At 44.2% G+C, this 15688-nt stretch overlaps 2 protein-coding genes across 2 annotated transcripts in view; one reads left to right on the top strand and one right to left on the bottom strand.

Moving 5' to 3' along the window:
- LOC118430842 (cilia- and flagella-associated protein 74-like) overlaps positions 1–5124 on the top strand; it is a 35825-nt gene extending 30701 nt beyond the window's left edge. The window contains exons 38-44 of the mRNA XM_035841875.1: positions 279–492; positions 924–990; positions 1133–1337; positions 1725–1851; positions 2434–2561; positions 3644–3778; positions 4527–5124. Coding sequence (XP_035697768.1) covers positions 279–492; positions 924–990; positions 1133–1337; positions 1725–1851; positions 2434–2561; positions 3644–3778; positions 4527–4625 — 975 coding nt within the window. The 3' untranslated portion in view covers positions 4626–5124. The remainder of the gene's footprint in view (positions 1–278; positions 493–923; positions 991–1132; positions 1338–1724; positions 1852–2433; positions 2562–3643; positions 3779–4526) is intronic.
- Positions 5125–9641: 4517 nt separating this feature from the next.
- On the bottom strand, positions 9642–15259 carry LOC118430782 (5-hydroxytryptamine receptor 6-like). Its single transcript, XM_035841804.1, has 5 exons — positions 15097–15259; positions 12283–12558; positions 11797–11924; positions 10492–10605; positions 9642–9959 (listed from the first exon to the last, which is right to left on the bottom strand). The coding sequence occupies exons 1-5, from the start codon at positions 15228–15230 to the stop codon at positions 9691–9693; spliced, it is 921 nt and encodes a 306-aa protein (XP_035697697.1). The 5' UTR covers positions 15231–15259; the 3' UTR covers positions 9642–9690.
- Positions 15260–15688: the final 429 nt, after the last annotated feature.

Genomic DNA, 15688 nt, shown 5'->3' with positions numbered 1-15688 from the left:
TGGGCAGGAAAAAGGGAGAGGAAGGATATCAAGGAAGGCTCCACCTTTCAATGCCTTGCCCTAGACACAGTGGGTAACAACACACTGCCTTAAAAGGCTGATGTGTCCTTGGTGCTGATTGGCTATTAGTTACTGTAGTATGTGAAAGATCTTCTGATTGCCTAGCATCTCCTTGGTGCTGATTGGTTATCACTGAAAGTAACAGTGTAATTAAAGCCGCTGTCCTTGTGATGTCTTCAAATGACCTACTGATAGTAAAACCTGCTGTTTGTGTTCAGATCACCAACACCTCAACCCTGGCAGTCGACTACACAGTCCAACTGGACAGCCAGTCCTACCAGAAACCTGCGGCGGCACAGGGACTCCCCGAGTTCTTACAAAGAGGGGAGGGGGGCAGAAGGAACCTTGTTGGTAAGTCTTGTTACAGTAAGGAGGCACAGGGTCTCCCCGAGTTCTTACAGAGAGGGGAGGGGGGCAGGAGGAATCTTGTTGGTAAGTTTCATTAAGCAAAAAGGTGTTGGACTGGTTGGGTAGTAGCATTGAATAGTCAAGTGGCTAGTCTAACATACATAAGATCGAGATATGACGGGTGATGGTTAAGGTTGAGTTAAAGGACTGCTACACTCCACGTCGCATGTGTGTTTTTTAAACACCACTCCAGGCACCAGTAACAACAGTGCTCTGCATGAGTGTTCAGCTGTACTCCATCCGTGGGGAACATCCCTGCAGTGTTAGGGTTGACCGTGTCGCCGTTGTACCTTTTTAAACACCACCCTTGTTCCACCTGTTCCAGGCACCAGTAACAACAGTGGACTGAGTGTGTTCAGTTATACTCCATCCGTGGGGAACATCCCTGCAGTGTTAGGGTTGACCGTGTCGCCGTTGTACCTTTTTAAACACCACCCTTGTTACCTCTGTTCCAGGCACCAGTAACAACAGTGGGCTGAGTGTGTTCAGCTGTACTCCATCAGTGGGGAACATCCCTGCAGGGTTAGGGTTGACCGTGTCGCGTTGTACCTTTTTAAACACCACCCTTGTTCCACCTGTTCCAGGCACCAGTAACAACAGTGGACTGAGTGTGTTCAGTTATACTCCATCCGTGGGGAACATCCCTGCAGTGTTAGGGTTGACCGTGTCGCCGTTGTACCTTTTTAAACACCACCCTTGTTCCACCTGTTCCAGGCACCAGTAACAACAGTGGGCTGAGTGTGTTCAGCTGTACTCCGTCAGTCGGGAACATCCCTGCAGGGGGTAACCAGGAGGTGACCGTGACCTTTAACCCCGACCACCACAGTCTGCACTACTCGGACGGAGCCAGGATCGTTCTGTTCGGACAGGTGGGAACGATGTTTGTTTGTTTGCTTGTTTACTTGTTTCATTGTTTGAGCTTTAGTTTATTCCTTTGTTGGGGTCATGCATGTGGTGTAAACTGTAGAGTATTTGGCCCAGGACCCCAAGAGTACCTAGGTTCAGATCTTGTCATGCTATCAGTCTTGTGCCCTTGGGAAATACACTTTCACGACTTTCTTCACTCCACCTAGGTGTAAAAAAAATTGGGTACCTGACTTCAGTTGGTGAGGTAAAAGGTGGTGGGAGGATACCAATATTCTGCCCTAAACACACTCATAAATTTATGTTTTTGATCAGCATTTATTTGCCAAAGTTGATAATTCTGTTTGGTGTTCTTCCCCCCATTCACCAAATAGTTTGTTCCACCCCTTTAGGATGAAGCTGCAGTGCTGCAGCTGAAGGGGCGTGGCTGGGACCATACCATGTACGTGGAGGGGGGTGACCCGCTGGATGTGAGTGTGGAGTCTCTGGAGGCACAGCAGGCTGTGGAAGAAGAGGACGGTGAGTTGTGGAGTCCTCTTCTAAAGATATACAAACTACCAAAGCTTGGTAAAAGCTATACTTTCTTCCTTTAAGATCATTGTCATTTGTGGGAAGACTAAACTTTACTTAACCAACACCAAGTTTACTTGGGACTTACCCCAAATTTTCAGCCGACTCCGTCAGCCTTGTTCACGGAATGGACCCTCTGCTGCAGTCGTGTGTCCCTGACGTCACGTCCAGAAGCTACAGCAGATGGGTCCATTCCGTGAACAAGGCTGACTGAGTCGGCTGAAAATTTGGGGTGAGTCCCAGTCTAACTTGGTGTTGGTTAAGTAAAGTTTAGTCTTCCCACAATGTCATGTACCAACACAGATGAACTTTCATGCTGTCATTGTCATTTGTTTTGAGTATATAATTTTCCAATACCTGCTATCACTCTACAGTTAATGATATACAGATAAACTTTACTCAGCAGAAGCTTAGATAAAGACTTAGATTAGCAATTCTAGAATCACCTACAATAATCAAACACTCAGACTCACTATCTGGTTAATTGTTTGCTGTTCCCTGTCAAAATCTAATACGTGATTCTCCCCACAGAGTCCCCAGAAAAGCTGCTGCCAATGTTGTTGACCTTCAGATATGTGCAGACGGACGACAAACCAACTCCTGCCTCCCGGGAGCTGGTGATCGGCTGCATCAGGTCTCTGTCTGGAGCTGCCAAGAAGGTAAGGAACGACAGGTAGTGGTACAGTAACAGTAACTGTAACAGCTACGGTAACAATTATAGTAACAGTTACGGTAACAGTAACCTAACCCAAACCCACACCTGCTGTCCGTGAGCTGGTGATAGGCTGCATCAGGTCTCTGTCTGGGGCTGCCAAAAAGGTGGGGAAACTCTGATAGTGGTACCGTAATAGTAACAGTTACAGTTACAGCTACAGTTACCTAACCCAAACCCACGCCTGTAGGTAGTGGTACAGTAACAGTAACTGTAACAGCTACAGTAACAGCTACAGTAACTGTTACAGTAACAGTTACAGTAACAGTAACCTAACCCAAACCCACACCTGCCTACCGTGAGCTGGTCATAGGCTGTATCAGGTCTCTGTCTGGAGCTGCCAAAAAGGTGGGGAAACTCTGATAGTGGTACAGCAACAGTAACAGCTACAGTAACAGCTACAGTAACTGTAACAGTAACAGTTACAGTAACAGTAACCTAACCCAAACCCACTCCTGCCGCCTGCGAGCTGGTCATAGGCTGTATCAGGTCTCTGTCTGGGGCTGCCAAAAAGTTGGGGAACCACAGATAGCATTACAGTAACTACAGTTACTGTAACACAGTTACTGTAACAGTAACCATATCACAGTAACTACAGTTAAACAGTAACCTAACCCAAACCTGCCGCCTGAAAGCTGGATATTGGGTGTATCAGGTCTCTGTCTGGGGCCACCTATAAAGTTAGAGAACTACACAGAGCCAAAACAATGCATGTCTGAAGCCCCTGCTATCTTTAAAAACTTTTTGCATTTTGCAAAATCAAAGTCAGGAAAGTTCCAAGCTACTCCCAACCGAGACTAGTAGGCTACCTCACTAGCCCAGTCTCAACCACAGATGGTAATGCTCATGACTCCCCAGCAATGGTCTGGAGAAGTTATGTGTGACGGAGGGCATATGGCGCAGACAGCCCATAAATTGCTGTAAAGTTGATTTTGTCTATCATCACAAAATCATCATAACTTGATTATAGGGTTTTAGATAAAGATTATGAACAATATGGCTTACAGTTTCATCTATTCTCTACCCCAGAGTGGGGAATACAGTGTAGACAACCTCCAACTTGCTGCACCGAAAGGCTTCAACGTGGACCAGCCCAAAGCCACCATGGAGGCGGGCAGCAGCAAGAAAGTGGTGTTCACATGGACACCCCCTGCCGGCCACGATGTGAGTACTGCAGGCACTCTGGTCATTGATTCTCTTAGTAGAAAAAAATTTACTTCCAGCCACACCAATTCAATTTATTGTTTTTGGATCAAAGAAAAGACTGTGTAACCCAACATACTAAACAAAAATAGAGTCTAAGACAAAAGTCTCTACCTTAAGGGAGTATACATAATTATTTGCAGTTTCCTCCCAGTTTTCATTTTTATCTCCTGCTGAATTATCATTTAGAAATAAGAAACTGGTTTGGTTTGGCCAAAGTTTACCTTCCATGTTAGTATATTTGTGGACTTAGAAACTACTACTACTAGAGGCACAGTCACTAACACTGCAATTCTGTGAAATTAAAGCCCCAGATACGCATTAGGTAACCGAATAGATTTTGTAAATGGTAGATTGAGAGTCAGACTTTAGAGTGGAAGTTGACTCCCGTGTGTTTCCTGTTCCCCACCTATTTTATTTCATCAACTTGCCGAATTTTTACTTAAAAATACCAAGAACTAATGATTTAATAGGTGTGGCAAAGTTTTAAAGAGAAGAAGAAGTTAATCTTCCATTCCAGTATATTTGTGTGTGCATGAACTTAGAGGAACAGCCACTAACACTGACTTCTACCCATTTTCTTCAAGTTAGTACTTTGTATGTGTAGCAGTTACTCATGCATGTACTGGATATATTTTGTAAATCATCAGATGTTTTATGACTGACCGTCAGACTTATGGTTGACTTCCTCCTGTTTCCTGTTCCCCAGCCGAGTGAGCCGGTGGAGGCAGCTGTACAGCTGGTGCTGAAGGGAGACGCTACCGAGCGGTACAAAGTGCTCCTCAGAGGCCTGGTGGTTTCAGGCTAGCTCCGATGAAAAGAGACGATTACTATACTTAAATTCTGAAATTCTTTCAATGTTTTTAACTTGCAGTGCCCTTTGGTGACCTCATCGCACTGCTTTGTCTTTCATCATGTTGCTATAGCATATTTGATTACATCATAGACATGTGCAGGCCTGTAAGGTGGGGGTCAACGACCTTGAGGTTGTTGATCCCTCTGGCCATTAGAAAATGACCCTAAAAGTCGTTTCACCTGTGAATTTTCATTTTTACTGCACCACAAAATTCGATGCTGCGAACTTAAAGGATCAAAGTTACAGAAGAGTAAAAGAAATGCCAAAAGTTACAATGCTGCTAGAGTAAATCCTTCCGTTTCCTCTTTAGAAATGTTGGTGTGAAGATTGATGATGATAAAATGTTATGTACAGGTTTTGTTTCTTTGTTGGATTTGTTCTTGATTCTGTTTGTTTTTGTGTCGTACCAGTGAAACAAACAAACACTAGAATAAAGTAACATGTGGCAGTATATTTGTGGAATGTTTACCGTCACATGGTCTTTCCTAACAAATTGCAACATTGCCAACAGTGAAAAAGAAATCATATAGTGACCAGCCCCTCCAGCTCTGTCTTGCCACTAATGTAGCAAATTATGCTACATAATGTAATCAAACCCCAGAGAGTGCCTGCTACACCTCCACACCTCCAGTAACCATGGAGACAGCCGTCTGGTCCAGGTCATTGACCTTATTTGTTTGGAGAAGAAGAAAAAGAGCAAAAACAATGTTTCCCTTCTGTGAAGGTGAACATGATAACAACAGAGACACATTTGATATTAAATGGGACTATCATTATGGTACATTTAGGATGGAAAACCATTGCACAGAACAGTGGTAATGATATAAGGTACTGCTTGGAGCGGTTAACTCTGAACCGATTGGTCCCTGGCTCGATAGTCACTATACGCCGACATTGTGCCAAAACACAGGTGTGGTGCACCAATGTGCCAATATCTGCCATCCAGACAATATAAAAAAATAGAATATAGCTATCTACGTCATTCCACAATAGCCACACCTCACGTTCTCCAGGCCTAATGGGTCTTGCTATTTTCATATGGAAGAAAACGACAAATCTCTGGTATGATTTGATGGGACGTGATTCAATTTTCGGTTTGTCTGAAGTTGGATCAGTTTGGCTTTTGATGCCTTTTGATTTTTTGCTTCCAGGCAATGAATGGGAATGAAGATGTGAATGCCCTCAGTTCCATGTAAATTGATTATGTTACTTTTGGCTTTTGACTGCTGGCGCATTTTTATGTGATTCAAAATGACATCTCAACATGTCATCAATAAAAAGCATTTAACTACTTTTTACATATTTTCTAAAATTTACCGTTCAACGGTTGATTTGGAAAATCTTATACTCAAGATGTTAAAAGCTCCAGTGATTTTTAGAATATAGATAGAAGTCATGTTGTGGGGAAACTTTCACCGGGTGATAAAATAGATATTTATTGGCATTTGGCTCGACTTGAGGCTCTATACCTATATGGTAATATTGGTAGATAGTTATTACACAGTACTGCGAAACAAGTCATTTTGATCTTCAGACACCTGCCAAGTCCAGGCAGTGCAACTTCTTCTATGTTTCCTTTTTTTTTTTTTTTTTTGTTTGCCCCGAAGGTATTATTTTTTTAAATTTTGCTCCGTGCGGTAGTGCGCGTGTCAGTTTGGGGCTAGGTTTGGGATGAGTTCTATAGCTAGGGTTATTGTTTGGGGTCGGGAAGGTCATTGATAGGGTTAGCAGCTACAGTGTGACCCCTAATTCAAAAACGTCTGTCTGACAATTAGATTACTAAGCACTCCACTTCTCTCCCCTCGGGTATACTGCAGACCCCCAGGCAGTGTCGGGGCAATTATCTGGTGGGGGCAGAATGTGGCTTGACACCGGGGCTACCGAAGATAAGTCACGATCGTGATGTATTTTAGTTTCTTTCACAAAGGAATACTCTCTGCTCTTTTCATACGCTTCTAACTGATTGGCGTTGGCTGAATGCTGAAGTGCGTACTTGTAACATAAGTTTGAATCCAGACAATGTAGAAAACCATTAGCAGCCCAGTTGAACACGAATCAACCCTTAGTCGCGCAAATGCTTAATTAGAGGACAACTTTATTTTGTTGGATGCCCCAGATTTTCAATCCTACAAAGAGCCTGTCGAGTTGGGAAGTAGACGTCAAAAAACAGCCGGAGCCGAACCTCTGCTTGGAGCAGAGGTTCGGCTGTTTTTGACGTTTTTTGACGTTTTTTTCGGGCTCTATTAATATTCAACTGCTCAAACTTTGAAGAAAAATCTTTGCAAATACGCCTAAAAAGGCCACGCCGGTTTGTTTAATTGTTTTATTTGGATCTCCATTAGTGATACATGTAGTATCACTATTCTTCATGGAGTCCTACAATTCATAAACAATAATGCAAAACATAAGCAACAAATTTTATACAATAAGTCAACAGAAAAGTAAAAAAATCAACTGAGGTAACTTAGGGTGAAGGTGGGAGATCAGAGGTCAAATTAGAATGGTAGGAACCACAACGTCATATTTTCAAAGCGAGGTCCGTAAAAACGAAACATGCTTATTTTGTAAAGATATTAGATATACACGAAAAAACTGCCCACGGCTATTCTCTTTACGTTTTGTGTAGTTTGGTGTCTTTTATATCATACTTTTCGTTCCTAAAAGCTGCCCGGCCGGGCCCCGGTTTGGAAATTTAACGTAGGCATTACGAGACGGAAATGAACGAATCGGACATTTATAAACATACGGGAGAATTTTTATCAGATACTTTTATTTGTCGTGGTCTAGTCATTTTTGGCTGCAAAAGTATAATTGTAAAACCAGAAAATCAACAATCATCATGTCTTTCAAGATTTTATTTGGACACCTGACAAATGAAGATAACGTTAAAGTTTCTGTATATACAAATGAACTCAGCATTCAACAGTCAAATCACATGATGACAATCAACAAAAACGATTGAAACGATACAAATATACAATAGTAAATTAATGTATCCCTGAATATGCTCATTCGGTTGGTAAGTCACAGCAAGGAGGTTACATGCCTCAACCAACATTTCAGTGACCGTCTGATACGTCGGCTCAATAAAATACTTGTTAGTGTGCAAGGAATCTTGTTATTTAGAGGTGCATTATGTACACGGAATAATCTACATTTATCATATTTCCTAAGGATTTACGAGCGTATAAACTAAGATTGATACAACAGAAGTGGTCGCAACGACTCTAAAACTTTAACAATGTTGGTATTTACAAATATATTTCTGGCACTGAAAGAGATACATAAAAAGGCAACACAATCATTTTATTTGAAATCCTTCCCGTATGTTAAGGTGTATAAGTCGGTGCCCATCGTCTTGTCTTTAGCCCTTGGGCCACACCACTGTGTACACATCACAGCTGGTTCACATCTACTTACATACAATGTAAGTTCTGAGGACTTACGCTTGAGCATTTGGGACATACTGTAAATGCAGAAATGTTTGCGGTGGATTAATGCTCGCAGTTTTCGCGGTGACCACTTCACCGTCAACTTAAAACCACCGCAAACATTTTTCTATTATGTTATTACTATTAGACTGCAGTCTATGGTGTTACCGCGAAATCAAATTCCCGCGAACTTAAATGCATTTACAGTACCTGACCATACAGTAATACAGTTACATACTAGACATAGTTAGGGGCGTTTATTAAACTAAACGCCGTTGACAACAGCCGAGGTTAACGTTGTTTCCCTGGCCCCCATCGCACGTGCTTCTCTGTAGTTTGTTATGGCACGGGCCTTGATATACCGAATCATGATCAAAGCAGAATTTCGCTCCGAGAACTTTCTAACTTAATTTTTGATATGCGGTTTCATTTAACCACGTGGCAGCCGCTGGCTAGCTACAATCAAAGTGTCCAATTATGTTGCAAAAACGGTGCAAATTGCCACTTAAACCAGTTCCGCGTGTATGCTGCGTCACCAGGAGCCTCCGGCCACAACGGTGCTTTATTGGATATGATATGGGCTACTTTCGTTTGATGTTACAATCATGTAAAGTGAGTTACAACTAGCTTATATCTATTTATGCTCCCGGGCATTCGGACAGTTGTTGTGGATGGTGTTAGGAGTAGTTACCGATTTTTATTTGATTTAATTGAGATTGCAACAAAACACAGATACCCATTGCAATTGCTGCTGTATTGACCCATATATGAAGTATAGAGAAAGCTGATTCTAGAATGCTGTTTTGCTCTGCTTTAAGAGTTTTTTTCGTGTAGTTTATTTTCATGTATCCTTTTATTGATCATCTTTGCGCTGGGAAAAGTGCCAACAGCGGTACTGATGACAAGCATGCTGCTCCGGTTTGAAGTGGAGTGTTTCATAGTCTGTGTCCTTTTATCTTCATGTACGGCTGCTGGTGAACACGGATTCTACTCGACTCTTCTAAGATTCTCCGTCTCTTCTGATGTGCTGTAAGCTTCGGATCTGCGTCCGCTCGGCACGGCTTTGTCGGTACACTAACGGTGTTTTTGTCCTTTATCATTTTGTCTATTTTCCACTGAAGCATGGGCGCGACTGTTCTTAGATCCCGTGGCGACCGCGAAGCTGGTTACACGGATGACCACGATGCTAATTCTTAGGATACTGTGTTACCTGGACATGGAGTTGGTTAGAAAGTCCCTGTCCCTTAGTTTGTGTCTATTTCTCCACCAGAGCATCAACGCGGTTGTTAGTGTGAACGGTGCTGGCAACTGTGCTGATTTCAACTGCACCCTTCTCATTGTAGAGGGAGGAGCTGTTTCCATTCATCCGGTGGGGAAGCAGCGCGGTTGTTAGTGGAGACGGCACCGTTTACGGCCAGGGACTTGGTGGTACGATTGTTGTTGGGAATGGTGCTGTCTTTGGTACTGATTCCCATTGCACTGTTCTAGTTTCAGATGGAAGTCTTTGCCTTTTAGTTCTGTTCATTCACTGGGGAACCAACGCGGTTTTGGGCGTGAGACGAAATGGGTTGAAAAGTCTTTGCCTTTTAGTTCGCCTGTTCATCCACCGGCGAATCGACGCGGTTGTTGGCGGGAACGGTCCCGGCTACAGTGCTGATTTCGATGTTGCCGTTCTCGTTGGACGTGGACGGGCCCGGCAGCGGGAACGGGACCCCGTGGATGCCCATGACGTTGCCCCCTGGCGGCTGGCGACAGCACGGCAGGTACTTGCGGAAGACCTGCTTGAAGTCCTTGATGAAGAGCGGGTAGATGACGGGATTCATGGTGGAGTTGCACCAGCCCAGCCACGTCAGACCTGAAGGTGTGAAATACAGGATAAAAAATAATTTTACACCAAATAGTAGTTCATCAAGCAACTGGATATGACTTCAAAAATGGTCAGACGTTGCAGATCGCAGTCCCTGTCCCTCGTCAGTGACGTCAGAGGAAATCTGTCGAAGAGAAGGTTTTTCAGTTTTGTGGAACAAACACTTGGAAATAAAAAAGTTTTTCGTCTTCCACTGCTTTAGATGTACAGTATCTACAAATTCTTTTGCACACTAGTAAACCCCTAATACGCTCTCTTTCTACTTCAAGAGGGTGAGCGCTAATTCTGATCTCGCTTATAGCGAAGCACAGCTCGAAATCAACTACTTCTACGCACTATATAGATCATCATCATCATCGGTCGACGTGATCACACATGTTCGCACATGTTTACACACGACGGGGTGATACCGCCCCTTACGGGGTGACATACCCTTTCGCTGGCTAATTACAAGACGGGGATGCGCCAGGTCTCCTGTCCCGCATTATATATATATAGATATATATAAAAACCAACGCACCTTCGAACACCTCCCCCGGCACGCAGCCGCAGAAGGGCCGCACGATATTCGAGATGAAGAAAGGCAGCCACGTGACCATGAAGGCTCCGAGGATCACTCCCAGCGTGCGGATGGCTGTGGACAGACACAAAAAGGTAAAGATACAGTCAAAACTGTCTATAGCGGCCATTCAAGGGACTGGAGAAGTGTGGCCAGTTTAGACAGGTGACGATGAAGGCGCCCAGGATCACTCCCAGCGTGCGGATAGCTGTGGACAGAGGAAAAGGGTCAAGGTACAGGCAAAACTGTCTATAGCGGCCACTCAAGGGACTGGGGAAGTGTGGCCACTTTAGACAGGTGGCCATGAAGGCTCCGATGATCACTCCCAGCGTGCGGATGGCTGTAGACGAAGAAAAAAGGGTTAAGGCACAGCCAAAACTGTCTATACCGGCCACTCAAGGGACTGGAGAAGTGTGGCCACTTTAGACAGGTGACCATGAAGGCTCCCAGGATCACTCCCAACGTGCGGATAGCTGTGGACGGAGAGAAAAGGGTAAAGATACAGTCAAAACTGTCTATAGCGGCCACTCAAGGGACTGGAGAAGTGTGGCCACTTTAGACAGGTGACCATGAAGGCTCCGAGGATCACTCCCAGCGTGCGGATAGCTGCGGACAAGGAGGGAAAAGGCAAAGGTAGTCTCATATTCACGTAGTAAGATACGATTCTTGTATTGGATGACATTGCATATATTTCATGTATCTTTTGTTGCGACCTGTACTTAACCCAGTGGGTACTATGTACAATAAAGGTCTCCATTCATTCATTCATTCATTGATAACCCTTTTACGGCCATGACCATTGGCCAGCGGGTTGTTATCTACTTTGTCTAGGGTATAGTATTGGAAGGTCTACTCTCTCCTTTCACCACACTTTACCTCCCCAACCGAAGTCATATAGCCATTTTTCACCTGGGTGGAGTGAGAAAAGCGCCTTTCCCAAGAGCATGAAGTTTTTTACGCACTAAGTTTCTACGTACAGTCAAACCTGTCTATAGCGGCCACTCAAGGGACCGGACAAATTTGGCCACTATAGACAGGTGGCCTCTGTATAGAGGTGGCAACTTGTAGATAAAATACCCAAGGGACCGACAAAAAGTGGCCACTATGGACAGGTGGCCCCTCTGTAGAGGTGGCCCCTAATACAGGTTTGACTATACTAGGTCGTACAAACAATGCAAATCAAGAATTACTTCATATGTGGAGACAACCTGCTTTTACTACAATGGCAATAGTAAATAATGTGACATGGCAATAATAATGAAGCACCTTTGGTGGAGGAGGGCCCGCTGGGCTGGCTGCCACGCTTCCCGTTCTTCCGTCTGGACTCCGTGCGGAACTGCTTATTCAGGGAGGCCACGCGCGTCGCCTGGGACTTCGCCTCTTTGTAGATCCGGCTGGGAGAATCATCATGATAATAATTCTCATGTTGATGATAGTAATGACGAAACCATAACAAGCAAAAACGAAAACCGGAAGCTCTGCTGCATTACCAAGATCGGCCACCAGAGGGTCTTAGATTACCTTGAGCTTCGTCTTCTCAAGACCTACTCACGTGCCAAATATCATCACAATCCATCTTTAAATTATCATTGGGGAAATGCACACAGACAAACACACACACGCGAAACCTATAACCCCGAATTATACCTATACCATACGTTTACCATATTGTATAGCGTTAACAAATCTGTACATAAAGAGGATGGCGGCGAGAGGGATGTAGAAGGTGACAAAACAAACAAACAAACACACCTGTAGGTGAAGAGGATGGCTGCCAGTGGTATATAGAAGGTGACGATGGAAGCGGTGAGCGCGTACGTCTTGCTCGGGTCGAAGACGCACTGCGGCCGCGGGGACAGCGCGGTCAGGTCGCTGAGACTCGGGTGTCCGGGGTGCTCGTGCCAGCCCAGCGTGATGGGCGGGAAGGAGGCAAAGATGGCGAGCAGCCAGGCCAGGGCGATCAGCACTCCGGCCCGCGTGTTGGTCATGTAGGTGTCGTGTTGGAGGGGCCGCGTGATCTGGATATATCTGTGTTAGAGAGGGGAAACCATTAGGTACGTGTCGTGTTGGAGGGGCCGCGTGATCTGGATATATCTGTGTTAGAGAGGGGAATTTAAGTTTCATTTTATTCCATACAAAAAGGGTCCACTCGGTGCAACACATAAATTTCTGTATCTGTATCGTGTTCGTCATGTAGGTGTCGTGTTGGAGGGGCCGCGTGATCTGGATGTATCTGTAACAGAGATGGGGACACTTTTCAACATACAGGCTTTATTTCATCCCATACAAAAAGTTACCGCCCTGTGGAACATAACATTTTCTGTGTCTGTGTGGCCTGTATAACCGCCCTTCAGCGTAACACCAGCTTGTATGTGTACAATCGGTACAACCACCCTTCAGCGTAACACACCAGCTTCTGTATCTGTATCTATATAGCCGGTATAACCGCCCTTCGACGTAACACACCAGCTTCTGTATCTGTATCTATATATCATAACCGCCCTTCTGTTTAAGACACCAGCTTATATATCCATATAGCCGGTTTAACATAGCCGCCTTTCAGCGTAACAAACATTTTTTTCCGCAGACACGCGGCGAGACAGCAGTTGGTTATGTCACATCGAACAACCCAGGATGTCTCAGTTAGATATGAGAATTAAGACACGTAATCTTTAAAGAACTGGGCAGTTGTCTTTTTCTCTTTGACAACTCGACAAACTTAATACACTAAAGCAGTAACCTTTTAGTAGCGACAATACAAAATGTAACCCAAGCCCATCAGCACTGTTATGAATGTCGCCCCGATGTTTTTGTTATTCGGTGAGTTCATCGTTAGAAGCAGAGTTCTCTAATCGTATTGGATTTGTCTGGGGAAGGCGATAAACTGATTTGGAGTGACTTCATTCACGGTTCTATTCTTCCACAAGGCTTCGTTCCTAGTAAACAACGTTGCCCTGACACTGTAGGGCCCTGGTGTCAAGTTCTTATCGGATTGTAGAAAAGATCTTAGAACTGTGTAAGCCGAGAAAAGTGTTATGTAGTGGTGCGTACCTAAAGCCCGGACTTGGAATTGGACCTGAAATGTTTAGGTCCAAGTCCAAAAAAAACCCTGAATGTCCGGAGCCAAGTCCGGACTTGCAAAAAGCAATCTGTCACTTATATTCCCTTTTTTTGTTCTAAACCATTTAAAACCTTCCATAGACAGTGAAATTTGCACTGAGACAAAAAAACTTTTCATGTTTACACTGGCTGTATATAATTTGCATGTATTTTTCACATTGCATTTCAATTCATAACAGGCAATTTTATATGCACCATCCCCCCTCCCCTTCAAATAAAATTTCTAGTGCACATAATATGCAATGATGGGTTCAGGTCCGGACTTAAAGTCCGAACCTGAACCTGAACTGCTGGACTTGAATCCGGACCTGAACCTGAATATAAGTTTAGGTACGCACCACTAGTGTTATGCTTGAAACAGTAGCGGACACAACTGGGAAATATTACTTTTTAAACGAGTTTTATCAGTGCAAAGCCATGTATTGATCACTTCTAGGTACCGAACTACCATACGCTCACTGTATCAGCATCTTTTCTACCAAAGTCATTGAGCATCGGCACGTTTGATTGACTCAATAGGTGACGAAGGGCTTTGACTTAACTGGACGAAACTTTGGGTTGAATGTTTCAATGGATGAATGGAAGGGAAGTGTTTACAAAGCTCAAGCTCTTTCTTGTTAAGAATCATCTACCAGTGACAATTCCAACATGACCGAGGAACATGAATCGTAGTCAAAGTAAAATTATGAGACACGTAGAGCCGTTTAAAATAATAATCCACGTTATGAATGAGTGAGCACTTTTAGAACTGTACTGATAATAAAAGCCTTTGAATTCTTGAAGCAAAATAATACTGTTTTGCACTTCGTTAGACACAAACATCGGTACTAGTGACATTTGGGGGCGTCTGGGAAGGGTAATGACCTGATTTTCAATGACTTCACCCGCACTGAATGGATCACATCCTGTTTTTCTCCATACAAGGTTTAGTTGGCGGTAAACAAGGTTGCCCCGACATGTTAAGTCATTGGAGAAAGGCAGGAAATGGGATTGTAGAGAGACTATCCTGTGTAAGCCGTTAAAGGTGTTATGCTTGAAGCAGTGGTTGGGACGGCTCGGTTTTTTTTTTCTTTTTTACTGGGCAAGACATTTTGATGAATGTCTCTGCAATACATGAATTGGAGTAAATGTGGTTTATAAGTAAGGAGGACACAAGCATGCGTAAGACTTTAGCTCTTTCTGTTTTAGCCTGATCTACAAGCGACCATCCCAAGGTGACCGGGGAGCATGAATCATTGAAACTATCAGACAAGGATACAATCATTTCAGATAACCAAGCACGCTCAAGTTATCTTTAAGTTGAGAAGACCGTTTCTTGGGAATACATAGGGTAACTATACTGTATTTCGGCAAGGACGTTCTCTTTTTTTCTTTCAAGACCTTAATCAAACGTCCTTTATAGTTTCTCAACGGTGATAACGATAACAAAATAAATTGACCTCTGACCTGTCTAGACTGATGACGCAGAGGTTGAGGATGGAGGCGCTGCACAGCATGACGTCAAACGAGACCCAGACCGCGCAGAATCCCGGGGAGAATATCCACTCTCCGTACAGGGTGACTCCAATGGCAGGGGGCATCACAAGGGCGCCGACCTTGGGTAACGAAAACAAGAGTGATGTTTAAAAAACGCACCGGCGACAAGCGTGTGTATGTGTGGGGAAGGGGGGTGGTTGAGAAGATCCACTCTCCGTACAAGGTGACTCCAATGGCTGGGGGCATCAGAAGGGCACCCACTTGGGGTAAACAAAAGTGTTGTTGAAAAAACACATCGGCGACGTGTATGTGTGTCTGGGTGAGAAGACCCACTCTCATGGATGGCAATGGCATGGGGGCCAACCTGGGAAAAAAAGAGTAATATAAAAAAAAATACACCGGTGACGTGTGTGTGTGTTTGGAGTGGGGGGGGGGGGGCTGGTGGGGGAGATGGCAACGGAAGGGGCTATCACCTGGGGTAACAGGAACAAGAGTGATGTTAAAAAAACGGCGACGCGTGTAAGTGTGTCGGGGGGGGGGGCCTAACAAGAGTGATGTTAAA

Source organism: Branchiostoma floridae, chromosome 14 (genome assembly GCF_000003815.2).
Source record: "Branchiostoma floridae strain S238N-H82 chromosome 14, Bfl_VNyyK, whole genome shotgun sequence".
NCBI classification, from domain to species: domain Eukaryota; kingdom Metazoa; phylum Chordata; class Leptocardii; order Amphioxiformes; family Branchiostomatidae; genus Branchiostoma; species Branchiostoma floridae.
Note: the sequence above shows the minus strand (reverse complement) of the source record. Positions and strands in the feature narration are given on the sequence as shown.

What these genes read in the sequence shown, in the direction of transcription:
- LOC118430782 (XM_035841804.1), bottom strand. Translation starts at nt 15,230, where the DNA reads ATGCCCCCTGCCATTGGAGTCACCCTGTACGGAGAGTGGATATTCTCC. An exon ending in TGCGTCATCAGTCTAGACAG is followed by an intron (nt 12,559 to 15,096) that starts GTCAGAGGTCAA and finishes TCTCTAACACAG; the next exon opens with ATATATCCAGATCACGCGGC. An exon ending in GCCGGGGGAGGTGTTCGAAG is followed by an intron (nt 9,960 to 10,491) that starts GTGCGTTGGTTT and finishes TCACACCTTCAG; the next exon opens with GTCTGACGTGGCTGGGCTGG.